This window comes from Leptosomus discolor, chromosome 4, assembly GCF_034619465.1.
Source record: "Leptosomus discolor isolate bLepDis1 chromosome 4, bLepDis1.hap2, whole genome shotgun sequence".
NCBI classification, from domain to species: Eukaryota; Metazoa; Chordata; class Aves; order Leptosomiformes; family Leptosomidae; genus Leptosomus; species Leptosomus discolor.
In genome coordinates, this window is record NC_141394.1 from 25,634,242 (window position 1) to 25,654,449 (window position 20,208).

At 46.4% G+C, this 20,208-nt stretch overlaps 1 protein-coding gene across 4 annotated transcripts in view; it reads left to right on the forward strand.

Moving 5' to 3' along the window:
• LEF1 (lymphoid enhancer binding factor 1) overlaps positions 1-20,208 on the forward strand; it is a 69,264-nt gene that overhangs the window by 28,294 nt on the left and 20,762 nt on the right. For 2 of the 4 annotated variants that reach the window (XM_086464720.1, XM_086464721.1), the window contains exons 4-6: positions 12,351-12,483; positions 16,485-16,575; positions 18,909-18,992. In XM_086464720.1, coding sequence (XP_086320846.1) covers positions 12,351-12,483; positions 16,485-16,575; positions 18,909-18,992 — 308 coding nt within the window. The remainder of the gene's footprint in view (positions 1-12,350; positions 12,484-16,484; positions 16,576-18,908; positions 18,993-20,208) is intronic. The other 2 variants (XM_086464722.1, XM_086464723.1) reach the window with 1 other exon arrangement.

A 20,208-nucleotide genomic window follows, 5' to 3' on the forward strand; every position in this document is an offset into this window, starting at 1 on the left:
AGCTTCAGGGGGGAGTTAATTGCACAGGGGAGCGCTAATTGCATGAAAAATCAAACTGTTGGTAATGACGGGGCGATGGTAAACTTCGGAAGTGCCTCTTTAATGAAATCGAGCATAACTCTCATGTAATGTTTGTTGAGTTTAGTAGGATTGAAATATAATTGCGGAGTGACCCGTTGCTACTAGCAGGGCTCTGTGTGCAGCCATAAGCCCATCTGGAAGGGTGATTTACTAGAGGCTTGGGCAATCTGGCAATTTAGGCTCTTTTTAATGATGTTTAGACTTCTACCCGTGTTATAAAGCACAGTCCAGGGTTTTTATGAGGATGTAGGTGCCTGCTGCACAAAACTTAGGTTGTGGGCTGGGTGTGGTTTTTTCCTTTTAAGAGTGATTTTTAAATTTTAAAGGGCAGCTCTTGAATTTAAAAAAAAAATCAAGTCTAGCAGCAGGCAGAAGTATCATATGCAGGATTTAAAAGGCATCATGTGTGTTGTGCATATCAGCAACCTTTTCTTTTTTTTTTTTTTTTAAGCCCTGTGGCCAACTGGGGGAAGGAGCTGAGTAGTAGCACACCAAATCAAGTGAGGTGGGAAGGTGGAGCGGGTTAGCCCCATGTTTCTCCCTGTCTCTCCCCATCTTGTGGGCTGCCCAAGCTGGGGCCCCAGCCACTGGAGAGCATTTGGGTCAGTGCGCAGGACAACTGTGTGCCTGCATGGGTAAGACCTGAAAACTGAAGTAAATGCCTGGTTTTGGGGAGCCCAAGGGTGCCATGCAGTAAAACAGGCCAAGCAGGGTCAGGGAGGTCCAGGCAGCTTCTCACGGTTGAGCGCAGTGTGGTAGAGGTGAGGATGGGCAGTGAATGGGACTAGATCAAAGCCAGAGGAGATCCAATGCCACCAACACAGTGACAGATGCATTTTGGGTCCTGAGGACTCCCTGGGTCATGAGGTTGCTTTTCATCAGGGATGGGCAGCCCTCGGAGGCTGATCTAGCCCCAAAGCAGACACAGGAGCATCCCTCCAGGGCTCCTTTGTTGGTGCCTTTCTGCAGCTGGAGGCAATGCTTGCCATGAGGTTGCTGTGTCTGCTTTTCGGGGAGGGGGAAGAAAAAAAAAGTATTTCCTAAGCTGCCCTGGGAGACATCAGGCATGAAGGTGGGGTGGCTCCATCTTCTCTTCTCCACCCCTTTTCCCTTCCTTCTTCCGCTTCTCCTGCAAACAGGCTGGCAGCTTGCACAGGCCCATTGTAATGACAGTATGCCCCTGACCTGAGTCATCTCCCACTGGCAGCCTGTGGCTGGGATATGTCGGTCACTTTTTTGTATCTTCTGAGGTGCTGTTTGGCAAATGAGACTGAAAATACTGAGCATTTAGATTATGCGTCAGTAGCTCAGTGTCTAGCAGTGTTTTGTGGTAGGTTTGTTGGTCCTGTTGATGCCAGGAGTCCAAATGAAACAGTTGGCATCGATGGTTTGGGCCAATAAAAGTGTTTGCAGCCCTGCTCCTTTGAGCCTGTGCTTTGTTCAAGTCATTCTTTGCTCGTCCTTAGATGTGTGCTGTGATTTTTATATTTTTAGCTACACGTAAATGTAATTTGAGGGCGTGTTTTTGTCTCATTGACGTGACAAACCCTTGTGGGACCGATCTATAAAATTGTTAGTAGCTTTTCAACACTTCTGTTTGTACTGAAATCATCTTGCACAATGTGGTAGAGAAATAATTCCTGTTCTGACCTTCTACTGATGGTTCAAATAACCTGTCTAAGAGACATCCTGTTTCTGGAGGGCCCTATTGCTTTAATTCCTGTTAAAATTGGTTTTGCCTTCTGTGGAACAGTGCTGCAGAAATTAAGTACTTGCAAATGCGTTTTACCTCCAGATAAACGTTGCAGTTTGCATTTTCAATCCTAGTGAAGCTTTAGCAGACTGCTACTTTTGGCCTAATCATTTGTACGTTTTTAGGGATTTTTTTTTTTAGTTTAAAAATGAATATTTTATTTTAAGCCTTTGGACCATCTTGCCCACATCCAATGATGGATGTCTAATGAGATGACTTTTTACCTCCTCTAAATGGTTATATTGTTTGCACTGATGTATGCTAAGACTTGATGCATTAAATCTTTGGTCATTAGCAGATGCCATTAGCAGAAAAGTCCAAATCACTTAGAGCTGGGACTTAAGACTTTTCATTAAAACCTGAATTTGCATGTTATTGGATAAATCTGTTAATACGGTTTAGCTGGACTCCGTGAAGTTACTTAAAAACTTTTTCCAGTGTGTACGCCAGGTCAGTGGTGCCTGGGAGCCTCGAACTTGGAGAATGTGGCCCTTCTGGTGCTTCTTTCATACCCCATCATACACCAAGTGATGCCTGCATTGATCCCACCCAGCCCTGCCTGCCCCCGCCACCCTTAACGCTGCATGTGCATCTCTGCCTGTCAGCACTGGGCTTCAAGCTGGGCACAGGTCTGCTCCACTTCTGCCAGGAAATCCCCCTGAAGTGGCTAAAATCCCAGCAGTGGGGGCTCCTCGCCTCCTGGCAAAGCGTGCGCAGCCCTTCCTGCCGCTTTGGGGCTGGAGAGGGTCAGCCTCAGCAGCATTTTCCCTGTGGGAGCCTTTGGGCAGTGATGGTGTAGTGGGGAGCGGGGCTTGGCAAGAGCAAGGACAAGCCGAGGAGTCATTGATGTGGTCAAATTCGTCACTCCTCCATCTTCACATCTGTTTTATACCTTTTCTTCCCCCCCCCCCCCCCCCTGTTTTTTAGAAGGTGGACAAGACAGGAGTACTTCAATACTCAGTTGGGTACTGAGTCAGTCACGTTGAGCAGCTTGGTATCTGTTTTGTTAGAAGTAAGCAGTTGCTGCCTGGTCAACCTCTAAGCTGCAGATACAGGCATGGTGAGCAAAGGGTTTGGACACATGAAAGTGCATCAGGTGCTTCCATAGACATCTGAGCTGTTGTCCTTACCTTCTATGAGACAGAGCTAAGATGTCTTCCCAATGCATGTCATGCTCTTGCATTTTAATCAAAAACATTTCTATTCAGTGCGTCTTGAAAATTGCTACTCAAAGAGAAGTTGACTCATTTCTCAGTCTTCTGGGCCTCTGACAGTCTTTGTTATGGTGTGTGGTGTTGAATAGGCTGTAACATAGACTTAATGTAAATACATTTAAGAGAGGTCCTATTTCAAGCACTTTTGATCCACTGTGTGTGCAATGCCGAAAGGCATCTTCCTGTCACCAGGGTGCAGGATGGGTTTTTTTTCTTGGTTCCCCCCAGGAGCCTGGGTCCATATCCTGTGGGATGTGAGGAGGCTGATGAGGAAAAGTCATCTCATCCTGTGACGCACACTGTCTGCCAGAACAGGAACGCCAGGCTTCAGAGGCTGCCATCGGGCTGCCCGCTTTCACACAAAACTTGTATGCTTATGTAGTAGGTGGCATTTCACTTGCCTGAGCGGTTTTCATGCTTGATTTAAGTGGGTGCTTGAAGGTGCAGAGGAGTCCCTGGTTTGAATATTGGACTGAAGCACATCCCTTTGCCCAGGAGAGGCACATTAGCTCACAGGTCTGAGTGGCCCAGAGAAGATGCCAAAGTTGCTATGAGCAGGGATCCTGATAACCTTGAGGCAAGCAAAACAAGCTTGTGTCTTTGTCTTAACTCAGCAGACAGCTCTGGTGACAGAAACCAGAGCAGCTTTGTCCCCGGGGAAGAGCTGAAGATGGCACAAGAGGCAATGCTGGGACGGGTTCCAGCATCTTTCCCCCCACCCAAAACCCCTGGGGCTCCCTGGCACATAACAGCCCCTGCTAATCCCACCCTGGCAAGCGGCCAGACTGTGGGCACCGGTTCCTCTGATGTCCCGTGGGCTTCCTCTGCTGGTTTAGGGCAACAGTCCTTATCGTCAAAGCAATTAATAAGCCAGACCCCTGCAATTCAGAGGCTCGAGCTTGGGCTTGTTAAAACAGTGCGGTGCCTGTGTTTCTCTTGGCCAGTAAAGAACAGAAAGGGCTGTGGTCAGGTCAGGAAACGACGGGGAAAAAGTCTTTTCGGCTGACAGGACCAGCTTGTGTGTGACAAGGATGCACAAGGCAGAAGCAGGGATGCTGTGCAGGGTAAAGGCTGGGGAGCAGTGGCTTGTGGGTCCTGTTGCCATTCAGAGTATTTCCAGTGCCAGTGGTCCCATTTAGCAGGTTTTGGGAGTGCTTAGTGGCCCCTGGGTTTGAGTGTGTGATTTGATGCTGCAGGTTGCTGCTTGTTGAGTGCGAGCTTCTTGGTGCATGTATTTACATCAGGAAAAGATGCAGCCGGGATGGGCAAAGTTAAAAGGATCATCATGTGGGAACCGGAGCTTAAAACAAGCATTGGCTGGCAAATTGTGGAGTGTTTACTGGCAGTTAATCCCAATCAGAATGGACCTGCTGCTGAGTTTGGAGAATGAAATAAAACATTGCAAAATATTTTAAAAGGGAAAGCTTTCCCTGTGAGCATGTGGCTTTGCTGGAGATTTAATGCCCTATCAGTCGTTAGTCCATATTTCTAAAACTAATGGGCCATGCAAAACTAAGTATAATCTGTGTATATGTGAACTTGCAGTATATAAATAGAAATGGGCTTGTCATCCCCTGATCAGAGCCTTGCAAGACCTGCCTGGCTCCCTGCTGGTTCACCAGCACTCCAGGTCTCCCGACAGCCTTCCTGAGCAGGCAAGAACAAACAAATTAAGAAGTCACGGGAGAGAAGAAAATGGAGATAGCAGGGGATTTCTAATCAAGCTATTTTAATACTGGGTGTGCTATAATCACTTACTTAATGGCAGTTCTTAATGAACACTTGAAATAAAGCATGTTTCTGTCAGAGATTCAACACCCGTGTTTTTAAAGCTGTCTTGAGGGAACTCAAATGCTTATTACAACTTTTCAGCAAAAACCCATCACAGTTGTGCTATATTAATTTCAAGGACTGAAGGGGGGGGGGGGGTGTTGGAAAAAGACAAGAATGTAGACAAGCCATTAGTGTGGTGGTTTCTCACTAATGTTGCAATTAACCTGAATTCGGTTACTGATTGTAATCCATCTAGATAGATGCTTATCCCAGGTTTTATCAAATAGCATTTACTCTTTTCTTTGCGATGCTCCCCTGGCTGTTGTACTGAAGTTTTTATTGTGTGCTGACCCTTCGGGCTTCAGGCAGAGCCTTTTGCTCCGACTTCTCTTGCTTATCCTCATACACTGCCTGTGTTTTCAGCCATGACGCCCGCTTTGTTTTGAGTGCTGATCTTTGTGCCAGTGGGCCATGGCACAGCACCCTCGGCTGTGAAGCTGCCTTTCCCATGTATTGCAGTCATAGCTGCTTGCTGCTGGGCTTCCCAAAAAGAAAGGTGGTCTGGGCAGCTAGAAAAGGGACACAAACTTTTCCTGCTCTGGAAGCTCTAGCAAGGATCCTGGGTGCCTCCTTTACCTGCTGACATGCTGGTGGCTTCTTCATCTCCCAGGTGTCTCCTGGGATGCTCGTCTCTGTGGTTGCCTGATGCAACATGTTCTGGGAAGGGGGGGAAAGCTTTCAATGACTGAATTAAAGTAACTTTCTTGTTCTCCTGTTCCCTGGCTCCCAGCACGAAATACAATTTAATTATATGGCGAAGCGCTGAAGTACAGCGCGTGAGGAAAAGGGACACCAGGAGGATTTTTTTTCTGACCTCAGCAAGGCATCAGTTTACCCCCTGAAATGTGCCATTTCAATTCTAGTGTTGTTCTGGATAAGTGTTAGCAAAGTGTTGCAAAGCTGTAAAGCTTCGCGTCAGAGTGGATGCAGTGTTTCTCTTTGGCTCCTTACCATGGCGAGTCCCTGGGGTGTCACCCCTGCTGTTTGTAAGCATGAAAGGTCATGAGATAAATGGCCTCCCATTGCCAAGTTGTAAAGACTGTGCCTTTTTTATTTGGCTTTCATAAATCACAATATTCCTAAGACCCTGTTTCCTGTGAGCAGGGTGTTCCTGTGGGCATGCTTTCCCATCCCAGCTCCTTTTAGCTTCAGGTGAGGCTAAAAGTAAGGTTACAAATCCACCACCCCCATACCTGCTATGTCATTTTCCCAACTGTACTGTCTAAGGGTTCGAGAAGGTTTTGAAAATTAAGCATAAAATGATCTCTGCTGTTAAGAGCCTAGAAGGAGGTTGGCTTTGGACATAAAACTATTTGCTCCAAATAAACATTTGGGGGCAGGGGGGAGTAACCTGAGCTCTGTCTATATCGAGCTTGCTGCATCTCTGCAAAGTTGTCTATGGAAAGGGATTGTACGATAGCTTCCAGGGAGGTGGCAGATTGGAATTGCAATTATTGCTGGTGTTGATGAGCTTGTTTCATCTGTTGGTAACTAGTTCTGGCCAAAACGCTTTTACTGTTACTTACTCTTCTTCTACCTCTGGTCCCTCTGTGCTAAAGCTTGTCAGTGATGAACCTGGACATGGGCCTGGTTTTGACATTGCTCCAAAACTGCGTTCTTTGTGGCCTTGCATTTTTATTGCAACAGCTGGTCAGTGAAGGCATAAATGCAGAGTTAGTTTAGCCATTAAAATGCTATTGCTATTTTGAGAGGGAACTGAAACTGCCATCTTCCAGGTTTTCTAAAACCTTCTGCCTAAGGATGATTTCAGGGCTCTAGAAACTAGAAGTTAAATAGGCTAAAAAAGAGATGGATTTTTCTTCTCCCTTCAGCTCAAGGTATTCTCAAATCCTCCAACAAGTCATTGGTCCTTTTATTTTGAGGTATTGCTATAACAATAGTGGAAGGGTTTGGAGTTTGTTTGTTGTGGTGTTTTGGGGTGGTTTTTTTGGACAGCTATCTGTTGTGTTTTCCCCCTGATTTTAACATTTGCTGTCAAAAACTTGAAACTGCATATTTTTTTTTTAAATGACTCTATCTTTCAGGAACAAAAGGGAATGCATGCATTTCTCCATCCTTATGTTTTGGTTGTTTGGTGTTTTTTTGTTTTAATTGCCTTATTTTAGCCTGAATTGAGGAGACCATCTGCTATTGCCAGTACCCAGTGCACAACTTGTTGACAGGAGAAGAGTAGACAGGCTGGGGCCTTTTTTGGCTTTTTAGTTGCAGCTTTGTGTTTAAAGAAAAGAGGAAAAGCGAAACAGAAACGAACGCAGCACCTCTTTGGGTGTTGACCCAGGGACACTTGGAGCTTGTGTGCACAGGCTCACTTGCTTGTGATTCTCTGCGAACCTCCCTGCCCGTCTGCGAGCTCCTTTGTAGATGTGTGTCCTTTGAAGGGTTGTTAATTTAATATCTTTCTCTGTACGGCAGCTGGAACAAATGGTCTCCCCAGCTCCAGCAGGAGCTCCCGGCCGCCCGCCTCGCCCGGCACTGACCTACAAGCATTTTTGCTGTGGCATTCTCAGGCTTTTTATAGTTTTTGCACACTTGTTGCATATAGGATACCTTACAGGTGCAGGCCTTTGCTGAAGCATTAGCTAGCTGTTTGGGGAGAGCTTGGGTTTTGGGTTTTTTTTCTGGTAGTCCTGCTTTTCTTCAGAAGCATTTCAAAAATGAGGGAAAACCTCCCGGATTCAAACCAAATTTGAGATGCAGCATTTTACCATCAATGGAGATGAATTTAAACTGTCTCGAAGTGTACTGCTCAGGTGAGAGGGCAGGCGCGTGTTTAAAATGGCGAGTAACTCTGCAAATCCAGGTATGGGATAGCCAGTGCAGAGCACTTGCAGGGGTTACCCAGCTGCATGGCAGCAGCTGTGCCAGTGCCATGGCCAGGGGCTTTCTTCCCCCCATCCTTGCCCTGCCCAAAATGCCCGAGTACAGTTCAAGCCTTACCACTTGCAGACCGTGACTGCTGTTTGTAAGGGAAACATTTGCTCTTGTACCAACTCGAGCGGTTGTTCCAGCAATAGTTTTAAACTGGTGTCTGGTGCACGGTGAAGCTTCTGCTGGGGTAATCTCTACTGCTGGGTCAGGGTCAGGGTCCTCTTTTCTGCGAGCTCTTACCCTTTGCCCACCAACATTTTATTAGGGATTTTGGGTTTTTTCAGATCAATCAAAAATTAATAGCAGGTTCATCCTAGCACTAACTGGCCAAATAATTAGTCTCCTACTGTTTCCAGTACATGTGTATTCTCACAGTTTCACCCGTTTGCCCTGTTGGTGTCCCTTCAGGGGACCGTCCCCTGCCTGCACTGCCTCACCACAGCCTGAGCCCATGCTCAGGAGAAATAAGACACTGACTGTGAAGGCCAAGCTGATGAGCAAACATCCAGGCAGCAGAAGTGCCCATGGAAGGGCCGGGGAGAGGTCCCTTGAGTGCAAGGCCAGTTCCCAAAGGATGCTGCCATAGGCTGTGATGCAAGACTGTGCAGTGGGACTGGAGCCCTGGTGGGCCAGCAGCCTCCAAGAAGGACACCACCAAGGTTTAGTTGCTCAGGAGCAAGTGTCCCTTTGAGCTGGGTTCTGTGGGGCACAGCTGGGCGTCCCCAGGCCAACAGGCATGGGTGATCCCTTTGCTGTTAACCTTTAGTGTTCATAACAAGGTACGACAAACGTGTGACAATGTGCCTTAAAGCACAACAGAAGGTCTTCATTTTTAGTTATTTATTTTTTCAAAATGGCAGATCTTAAGCTAGGCGGTATGTTCAATTTCCTTTACTACTTTCCAGGTTGCATGAAGCAGCTTAGGCCCAGAGTTTAACGAAGAGGACTAAACTACGTGGTGTGGTAGGACACCATGTACGCCACATTGGAGCTGTGTTAAGAACCATTTCAGCAAACATCCAGCTTCTTGAAATTGTCTTGGAAATGGGGATTGCATCCTCATCTGCTTTATTGTGTTTCTAGAAGCTGCTTAGGTGCCAACTTGCACCAAAATACTACGTTTCAGTGGGTGGATGAAGTATAATTTCTGTACTGAAATGTTGAAGAACCTCATGTAGGACAGTGGGTAGTTATGTAATTGTCTCGTTGAAGGCGTGTGGACTGATGGGGTTTTGCAGGAGAAGATTTCAAGGTTGTGTGGAGGAGAAAAGGTGCTCTGCAAACCATGCCTACATTAGACGTAAATGTACTGGTGTGCCGGGAAGAGCCATGCTCGTTCCTGGCTTGGTTAGCAGGTGCTGGGTGAAGCATGGAGGACCATGTTCCCCCTGCATGGAGATCACATTGACTCAGGCCTCAAGTGTTCTGCAGTTAGATGCACCATCTTCGGAGGATTTGGGGAGGCAGATGTTGTAGGATGGCATGTTTGTGGGACAAGGAGGAGGAAGCCTATGGGCAAAGACACTGGGCTGCAGCAGGAGTATTCTGATCAACATAGCATGAGGTAGGATTTTGGCCATGTTGTGCAGCCCTGAAAAGCCTTTGGGTCAGTAACGCCCACTGCGAGCAGTAGGGGGTGGAAGGGGCTTAGGCATCATCCCCAGTCCAGATATTTCCAGGGCGAAGGGTGCAGGCCAGCACATGTGGGGCCAATCTGCTCCTCCCCTCACCCTGTCCTGGGTGAGGAAGGGCTGAGAGGGCAGAGAGAGGGGCATCCAGGTCTGTGTACAAGATCGTGGTCTCCTGCCCTCAGCCCTGTCTGGGAGGGGGGCCCAGATAACCCATCTGGATCGACTTGTAGGGCAGGTACCATAGCAGAAGGGATTTAGTCTGCATGGTTTTTGGAAAATATGCCGTTGGGCCTTTCTTATCCTGTGTGTTCTAACCCTGTCCATCGCTGTGGTCATCTTGGTGGGACCACAGGGAACGGGGAGGCTCAGCCTGTGCCCACTGAGCCCCTGTCTGGTGGCAGGCCTGGGTGCCCAGCAGGGTTTAGCTGTCAGAGCTCCCGCTCTCCTCCCAAAGCGGTGTGGGGCAGGCAGGTCAGAGAGCTTTTTGTTATTGTTGTTATTTATTGTTACTATTTTTTTTTCCAGTTTCTGGCTCTGCAGACCCCTAAATGCTCTTAATGGAGATACAGCCTGTTTATATGTTAATTTTAAGCCTGCTGACAAGCGGTTTGCTTTTCTCCTGGCTTCTCACGGTTCCTTTGCCCGTTGAAAGCCGCTGCCGTGGGCTTAGGGGATAAGGTACCGAGAATTAGAAAATAAAATAAAATCTGCAGGATGCTGGAGAGCGAGGCAGTACGGGGATTGGCTTGCTCAACGTACAAACGTGTGATTTCTGAAAGCAAGTAACCCTGATACCAGGGGCGTGCATGACAATTACATCCAGTATAATACAAAATGTTAATTACTAAATTTTGAGAAATTAAGGCTGATTAGCAGCTGCGTATGTGTGACCTAAATACATCTATTGCTTGATCTTTATTCATAATACACAGTTTATTGTTGATAAAGTAATTGCTGAATGGTGGGCTGGCCCGCAAGTCTTGTAGCTAAAGACTGAGGCCTCATTTGTAAATCATCTGAAATTTGTTGGCATCTGTTTTTTGTTGAATTTATGCAGATGGGGAAGATGAATAGCAGGCTGAGCTACCCCCTTTACAACTCAACTCATAGATATTATTGAGAATTCATATTGCTTTTATTATTTGGTCACAAAAATGGACCTAATGCTTGTTGGCTTTAAAACACCTACTAGCACTGCTTTCTCTCTCCATCTTGCAAAATATAAGACAAGGCCGAAGCTTAAATTAAAATCCTCAGGTTCTTATCTCTTTCCCACAGGAAAGCAAATCTGTGTTGAAAACCGTAAAATTAAGAGGAGAGCAAGGATAGCATAATTTAGTAAAAATTCATGGCACCAGATTCTGAGCTATATGACTGGAGGGATAGGTCAGACATTAAGAAGATAGTGCCTGCTAATGCAAGTTCCTTAAGGTGGTGCTCTGGAAACAAGGCAAGCAGAAAATGCTGCACTGGTTCCCATTTGCTCCCTTTCCTCTACTCCTACCGGCCTTAATGGAGTTGTCCATTTAATAACCCTTCTGCTTCCAGAAGTCCAGAAAAATCCTATGTTTGTACTTGGAGTGTTGGGACAAACAGATGTTAGGGCAGGATTTCAAGAGTGAATGCAAAGAAAATTAATTTCATTCGGCTCTTAAATTACTTTTTGTTCATAATTCCGTATATTTGACAGGCTGTCCTTGCTGAGTTTTATCAGCGTTTCTGTCTGAAAGACAGCTGCTTTTTTGCCTTTTTTTTTTTTTAAATTAGTTTATTAAAAACTTGTTTGTGCCATAATTATTTTTGCTGAGGGGCAGGGTAGAGTGGCTGGGTACAGATGAGGAGTGCCTGTTACATGCTGGCATCATCACTATGGCTTGTCCCTCCATGGGAAGAGCAGCGTGTGCTTCAAGCAGCTTTAATATGGCAGCGTTCCATCAGGATGGACAAGTCCCGTTGTCTTGCAGCCTTGATCCAAAAGCATGATTTTGGGTGGCATTCCTTCTTCATGCCAAGTGCCCCTTCTCCTGCACCTCTGCAGGAAGCACTGGTGGGAAGAGTGCGTCTTGGCCTGCACGGACGTTGCCTTACGGCACCCATTTTGGGACCCCCTCGGGTGTTTGCAGCACTGGCATGCTGCAGTGAGAGGCCTCCCAGCCGTCCCCAGGCAATCAGTGGGTCTCCTCCCTAGCTGACCCCTCTGAGAGGCCGCTGCCAACCGCTTATATATGAAATCAGGCTTTTAAGGGTGGTTCTTTAGTTATGTGCTACACAGACCAAGAAATTTCAACCAGAGTTTGTAGAATTGCAAGTGAAAGAACCTGCCATACTCTCTGGCAATGGCAGGGTCTTGTCCCTGCTGCGCTGTGCCTCGACTGTGCAGGAGAGCAGTGGAGAGGAGAAGTAAAGTCGATGACGCTCATGTTACTCTTAAGGCTGGAGATCTGGCAAACCTGCACTTCAGACCTTTTGGTTTATGTTTTTGTTTGTTTGTTTGTTTGTTTGTTTAATGTTGATATGCTGATCCCATAACCGAAGGGTTTCTTCAGTGATGCTGCTGGCTCTGGTGTCCTTCGGTCGCAGCCCTTGGTGCGTGGTGCCTGTCTGCCCGACATCTTGCTCCTCCTGCCCTGTGGCTCTCCGGCTGTTGCTTCCCGTGCTCGTCTCCATGTCTCCCAAACGCCTTTCCTTCTGCTCCCAGCCCCCACCCATTTCCCTGCATTTCCTTATCTCCCACATCCCTGGTCAGGCACCAGTGGTTCGAGGGTGCTGATTCTGGCAGCAAACTTGGTTGCCATCCACCAGCAATATTGTGTCTGTCCATCCATTTCCCCCCTTCAGTAATATAAATACATAAAAACTGCATTTTAGAAGCGTCTCTTTTTTTTTTTTTTTTTTTTAATGCAGAAGCCACCTTGCTAATGCTATTTAATTGTTTTTCTTCTCTTGCAGTCAAACAAGGTGCCAGTGGTACAGCCTTCTCATGCGGTTCACCCCCTCACCCCTCTTATCACCTACAGCGATGAGCACTTTTCCCCGGGGTCGCACCCATCTCACATCCCCTCCGACGTCAGCTCCAAACAAGGTGAGCCTGTCCAGTCCCAGCACAGTGGGGCTGCAGAGCAGTCCCGGTGCCCCTCGTGCTGCTGATAGAGCTTTATTTGTAATTTAGAGGGTGGGTTCCAGGCACGCATGTCCGCTTTCAGAGATGGTAATTCTGCCGTGATGCTGATATTTAACTTGGTTGTTTAAATCTTCGTGCTGTTTCTAATGTGATATTTCAGGCTTGCTTTACTCATCAAAATCTCTTAAAATCTCAATAAGCAGCGGCCAGTCCTCACCATACCCTGTGGTGCCCAAGGCTTGCAGCATGCAGATGCAGAAACGGCAATCATCCCTCACCTTCCTGAAAATGGGAGAAGAGTAGTTCAGTAGTGGTGTTATTGAAACCTTTTTTTCCCTTTTACTCAAAATTGTATTTTACGTCCTTGTATTCTGGCTGTCTGAATTCTTCCATACGTCAGTTGGCATAACTGAGGTGTAGCCCATAAAATACAGTTTTGAGCCTGCGCAAGTTAAGGCTTTGCAAACGTGACATTTTTTAACCTTATCATGCCTGCTGCCTTGTACAGAAAACATCATTTTAGATGTCCAAGTCGCAGATGTCAGTTTTCCCTGCACCCCTAGGACTCCGTAAAACAAAACCAGAAAAAGCTCCCCCCAGATCCTCATTCGGGAGCGTCAGACCAGCCCTGCTCTGGGTCAGTCTGCAGGCCCCTGGGGAAGCCCCAACAACCTCCGAGGTGCTGAGCCCAGCCTGCGCCGAGAGCTCCCACTCAGCGAACCCAGGGGTTTCCTGGGGAGGGTGCGCTTGCTTGCTTTGGGATGCAGGAGCTGGAGGGGAGACATGGTGGTTGTTGGGGAGGTGCAAGGGGAGGACTGACCCTGGTCTGAGCCAGGGTTTGGGTAAGCACCCAAGGAGAAGCCTGCACGGGGGAGCTGATGGTAAGGAGGGGGAGTGGAGGGTTTACGAGGGCATTTGCCATAATCAGGATGTCTGTGTGTGGGTGTGAAGTCTGTCAGTGCTGGGACTGGTCCTGGAGGGTGCCTCTCCCTGCTCTTTCTGCACTTGTATGTTGCACCACGTGGTGTGACACCTAGTACACAAGATCATGAAGCTTTGCTTTACCTGGGCACACATCCATGTGCGCAGTTGTCCCATTTACCTGGAGAGGTATCTAGCCACAATCATTCAGGGAGAGAGACTTTTTTTAGTTCTGACTTTCCCTGAATGCCTAGTTTTTATTTTGGCCTTGCTATGCAGATAATAACATGGGCTACATCCCAAAAATACCATGGTCTCACTCTGTGTGTTTTTTGCTGTTTGTTGGTTAGTTGGTTGTTGTTTCTGTTTTAGGGAGAGAAAAAGCACTCTGCCTGGAAAGCCTGGCCTTTAAATACATGTATAATATCGTTTTCAGAGTTGGAAGAAGCAAATGGAGACCTTCTGTCCTCATTTGTCTTCCTCCTTTGCATCAGCGCCCAGGAGAATGCTATTCACGCTCGTTCCTTGAAATCCCAGGGGTGCCGCACATTAGAGAACAGAATTTCCACCTCTTGCCCAAGCTGGCTGTGAGGGCTGGGGCACACCCCGCTGCTGCAGTTTGTGAGCTCAAGAGGTTTTCACTTGCTGCACAATGGGTTTGCCCTCCTGCACCCCAGTTCTTTGCCTTTACCCCTGGTTTATTTTTGTACTCCTGTCCTGCAGACCCAAACTGAACAACATCTGTTTGTTGTTTCTGCTGCCTGTCCTCTTTTCTGCCTGTTCTCACCCTGTTCCCTGTCCAGCCCCGGTGCATCCCACCACTCCTGTCCCTGAGCACAAGCCTGGTGAGGGGCTCTGCCGGGGGACAGCCAGGGCTATCTCTGACACAGAGCTTGTGCCCCTCCGGGGTTCCTGGAAGGGCTCTTGATCCCTTTGCTCAGCATCTGGCAAAGATGTGGACGGATAACATGGGCTGGATACTTCTGGTTTTGGCTGTGACAGTCTCCTTGATGTGTGTGGTCTTTCCATATTCCTCGTTTCAGCGCCGCTGGCGTGTGGGAGCAGCCCTAGTGAAGTGGCCCATGCAGTTGCTGCAAAGAGAGGAGTTTTTTTTTTCCCCCTCAGGTTCTCTGCCAAACGCCTCCGACCATTGTTTCTGTCCTTGCCTCCCACCATGGGTCTGGAATGAGGCACTTCCCTGGTGCCCCAGCCCTGATGCCAGGGTGCCCTCCTCCCACCAAAATCCCCTGATGGGTCCACAGCAGCTTGCCCGCAGCACTGCTTCTTGCACCCCAGGCACGTTGGGATGGACACACAGCCACTGCCTTGCTAAAGGGGGTCACTTGTTTGTTTCATTTTATTTTATTTTACTTATTTTATTTTTTCTATTCTTAACCCTTTCATGAGCAAAGACTTGCCTTGGAGAGCACTGGCCATACAGTAGCGGTGCGTGTTGCTGCTGGGCGTTAGGTAGCTGGCAGCCCCCCAGTAAGGGGCCATTATAGTATTAGCTATAATCACTGTGCTAACGTTAGTGCAGAGAGAGCAGCGTCATCTCTGTGGGTCAGAAAGGCAGATTTTGGGGAAGGAGTGGCCCAGCTCCTTGCGCAGAACTTGATTTGGCAGGGTCAAGGTTGTGTGCTCACTCCAGGGGCATCAGCCATCGCTAGAGATGAGACGCTGGTTTTCACCTTTGGTTTGTTTTTTTTTTTTTTTAAACTGGTCTGGAAGAGCATTCCCTCTCACATAGAAATCCTGGGATATATAAAGCGTTCCCTTTCCTGTCAGCCACCAGCTGTTTTAAACCTTTGAAAAGACAACTGGACAGAAATTTGATCCTTGCTCATGTTGTGGTCCCAAGTCTGAGAATTTAGCTTTTTTGAGGCAGTAACACCACCACTATTGTTTTCCATCCTTTTCTGTACACAGTCCTGAAAGATATTCTTCAAATCTTGTAATTAAATTCAGAAGATTTAGATACAAACTGGGGGGTTTGGGGGGTGGGGTGTGGAATAAATCAGTAGCATCAATCTATAAACCAAATCTCAAGGTAGCACACACTCAGTCTTGGACCTTTAGAGTGTCACCACATAAATATTTAATACCCTTTTAAAGCAGCTGATTTAACATGTGAAGTAGACTTAACAATTCCTTTTGCTTCGGCCCCCTCTTCCCCAAACACATTTAAATAAACCAATGTCTTTGTGGCCTCTGCAACTGTAATTCCATGTCTCCTGGGGGCACAAGGTTTAGGTGAAGAATGGAGACCACAGACCCTTTTGGGATGAGGATTAGCTTTAATCTTGAGGTGATTCTTGCAGTTGTAGGACTCTGTGTTCTGGGGAATGTGAGCTGATGGATCATTCCTGATGGGACTCTTATTTTTCCATGAAATACTACCAATGCAAAACAGATTGACCTTGGAGCCCACAGGAGTCAACTTGATGAAGAGCTTAGTTGGAGCTGGAGTGACAATTGGAAGCCAAATGAATCATATCAAGTGTGACCATTACAGGCCTGAAAATGATTCTTAATTAACCACTGATCCTCTGTGGTAGCAAGTTTCCAAAATCTGTGAATCCATAAGGGAACCCGCAAAAATGTACAAGTAGCAATTTACCTAATCTAATAGCTCTGCTGTGCTGCCTCTTTGACAACGCTTTATTTTCCTCTTGTTTCATGCTGTGTTAGAAGAGGTCCTCAGGATCCGATCGAGCTTGGTGAAACCATTGAGAGGACAGTACTGCCTAACACGCTTTACAGGAGATGTAAAGTTGTGCAGGTCCTTACCATACATTTATTTCCTCCCTCCACTTTGGTTTTTCCAGTATTTCCCTTTGAATTGCAATGTCATGTGGAAGTTATTTATTATTTTAAAAGTGGCATGGGTAGCCTTTTGCTTTTAACACTAACCAAGAAGGCTGTTATTTCTTATCCAGAGCACTAATTCCATCGTAGCGTTGGCCGTGTTAGCTGTGAACTGTAGCTCACGTGTAGTATTTTGAGGGGAAAGTCATTCATTCTTCTGTGCTCTTTAACAGGCATGTCCAGGCATCCTCCAGCTCCTGATCTCCCTACCTTCTATCCCTTGTCTCCAGGGGGGGTTGGACAGATAACACCACCTCTTGGCTGGTAAGATCTTTTAGCTTCTTTTCAGACAAAGGTGCATGTTCACAACATTCGCTGTTGTTGGATCAGTCGCAGCATTTACAAAATAAGAATGTCGCTGCAGTAAGAAATTACAACGTTATTTTAGTTGAAAAGATCAAAAAATGTCGATCTTTGAAATGAATTGAATCTGGTTTTTGAACACGTACAGAAATTGAAGTGTGTAGAGTTCACTTTGAAGTCTATATATTTCTTATGGCTCAGATTTGTGGCTCTTGGCATTTGGAAAGATAGCAGAAAACAGTTCTCGAGGAATTAAATGTAAATTTTTAATAAACAAAATTGCAATTACTGAGGGGAGGAGAGGTAAGAAGAAACTTTGAAGTGTGTGTGTGTCAGGGGGGAAATCTTGAAACTGCATCCAAATGAAGAACATACTTTTGTAGTCTGCTGCTTTTTACAGTTTCTGTATGGAGTGAAGCCTCTGTCATTGGGAGGTTTTCACGGGATCACAGAACATTAGGGGTTGGAAGGGACCTCGAAAGATCATCTAGTCCACCCCTGCTGCCAAAGCAGGACCACCTAGAGTAGATCACACAGTTTTGCTGCTCTGGCTAATACTAGCACTCTCAGACTCTCTCTCTGCCACACAGGGTGTCATTTTCCTTTTGGAAAGAAACACATGGTATTTTCAGAGTAATCGATTTGGCAGGATGCTTCATGTCTGCTTGGAGTAGATAGGTACTTGCCCTCAGTTCTGTTGGAGCAGGGAATAAGGAAATTCAGCAACAATTTCGGTGCTCTAGAATCTGTTTCTTGACTAGTCTGCCCATGCAACGAGCGATGCAGATTTTTTTTTAAATTTTTTTAATTTTTAATGTGTCTGTTGGAGAGCAACACGGTCCAGATGACAACAAGCAGAGAAAGTAGAGAACAGAAGATGGTGAAATGCTGTATTGCTGGCAGATCTTTCAGGAAGTGCCACATGCCTTTTTGGAACAAAGGATTATCAGACACCAAACTAAAATATGGAAGTATCTGACTCTATTTTTCTTCTCGCCCCCCGCCCCTCCCTGTTTGTTGCTGCTCGGCTGACTTGCACCTCCATCTCCACCACCACTGGGCAGTTCCTGGTGTGCGTTTTCCAGATGTGCTCAGTCATTTCTTCTGAATGGTTTCTCGATGCTGGGGGGAGGGAAGAGGGAAAAGAGAAAGAAAAGGTGAGACAAGATCCGATCTTACAAGCCTTGGGGGTGTGTTCAGCTACACTCACCGACAGTGGGATGTACCCAGCCGTCCCTTATGCTGTATGGCTTCAAGCTGCCTTCTGTGTGGTAGCGCTGCAGACTTCCTCCACCTTTCGCCCCCACCCCTTCCCTTTGAGCACAGCTCATTTCCAGTAACGTACTCCCAAGTGTGAGACCTGTATCCTGAACCTTACAAAAGCTTCCCCACCCCCCCCCAAAAGCCAATCTGCCAGTCAATAAGTATCTGTTTGAATAGGATTGATGTGTGCGATGGACTTTCTGGGCTGGTTCAGGTATTTGGGCTGAGCTGGTAGTTGTTTGCATTGCCATAATGTGCTACTTCAGGGTGTTAATCGTAGTCACGACCTGAACCGTTGCTAGCTGAACGTAACCAGAATGTAGTGATGATGATACAAACTAGAAAGTCCAGATCACAGCCTGGTGACAAAATATTCCATATATGTGGGAGTATAAAGGAGGTAAGAATTCCTTACGAGCTTCTCTTATTGGATTGAAGTTTGAACTTTAAGTAGTTAAGATGGATTTGTGTTGCTGTGGGCTTTTAGGTAGTTGTGTTTTGGGTTTTTTTCTCAAAGAAACTTCTAGTTTGTTAGAAGAGCTGGCCACTTGTACCTCACTGTAGAAGATGCAAATGGAGACAGTCCTAAGTTTTCAGAGTTAATAAAACTGTTCAACTTTCTTGTGCTGATCTACAGTAGAACTATTTGGAATAAGATGCCTCTTTGCTAAGAGCTGGTTAACCAAATCTGATTGCAGTGCTTTTAAAACTAGGTGAGAGAGGGATAGAGGAGTGTGCATGCATGTGTGTGTGTGTGCGCATGTGTGCACGTGCGCTTTGGGGGAGGAAGGCTGGTTGTTTTGCTTTCCTCCCCAGTGGACACCTAGATTGGGGATCTTTCAATAGCAAGAGAGAAAGTCCAAAGAGTTCAAGTATTCGTTAGCTTTGAATACAGCAGAACTCCTGAAAGTTTTATCTATTACTGTTTATTTGTGACTAGTACTGAGTTCCCATCAAGTGCTTGTAACTCTAGAGTAACTATTGAATACCATATCATATGATTGATGGGTTCCTTTCTTCTGTGACCTCAGGCAAGGTCAGCCTGTATATCCCATCTCGAGTGGATTCAGGCAGCCCTATCCATCCTCACTCTCAGTCGACCCTTCCATGTCCAGGTAGGTGTAGGAGGTGAATGACTGACTGGGGAGTAACTGCTGGCATTAGAGGGCAAGTTGCTCTTCTGCTTGCATCTTGGTCTGCCTTTGCTTGCTTTTCAGTCAGCTAAAACTTTATGCATATATTTTTATTTAACTTATTTGTGTATATACAGTTTGCCTGGATCCCACACTGGTCTCATTCAGCATTTTCTTGGCAGTCTCTGAGTACTGCAATTAGGAGCACCGGTGAATTGTCAACAATTAATTGAGCTGTTTCATCTGAAATGAGTTGTCAGTTCATTTCTAGATGCAACGTACAGTGTGCATCCTTGGGTTTTGCTCATGCAAGTCTAGAACCAGGTGGATTGTCGCTCTAGTCTGTGTTCTCTAGTTCTAATTTCAAAGTTGTTGGTAATTAGTCTTGAATCATTTAGGTATCACTCCATATGGAAACTTGCTCACAAGTAGGTATTTCATAGCCCAAAGCCACTAATGGCAGGGGATGCCAGCACAGTGTATTTGTACTGGTGTGTGAATCAGGCACTGTGTCTTTATGTCTAAGTGCAAGCAAGCAATGCTAATTGAGACTTGGCCATGACACACTTCAGACCTCCTCTCCTCTGCTTTTGCACTCTAAAGACAGCTTCTGCATCCTGTGCTTGGTGTACACAAGGTTGCAATATACCCTTCCTGGCATTTTTTTGTGTGGCCTGTAGAAGACTCATCTTCTTGCACGGGGATTTAAGACAGGCCGCTTGATAAGTGGTGGGTCCTCTTGCCTCTATTTGTGTGGGCTCCTTTGGATTATCGCTGTCCCTTCACTTCTTTACAGGGGAATGATAAGCACGTGCCTGTCAGGGTGATTGGGAAGAAAACCCATTCTTTCTCCATAATAAAATGACTTGATTTGGTTACAGGGCTTTTTGTTTGCTTTATTTTGATGGCATGAAGGAAGAGGGCAAGGGGACTAGGGAATGGAGAAAGGAGAGGCTGGATGCCATTCCTTGACAAGCATTCATTCAGCAAACCGTAGGAGCATGAGCTTGCTTTTGGTGTTAATGGTGCTGTCCACCAGTTCAAAATAAAGCATGCAGGTTTTCTGTTGCACTTGAGCTTGCAGTGCTCAGCACCTTCAAGGTCTGTCTCAGCTATCCGTGAGGATGACCTGGGTTAGTAGGGTATGATTCAGTTTAGTGGTACTTTCGTTTTCTTTTTCTATTTTCCTTCTTGTACA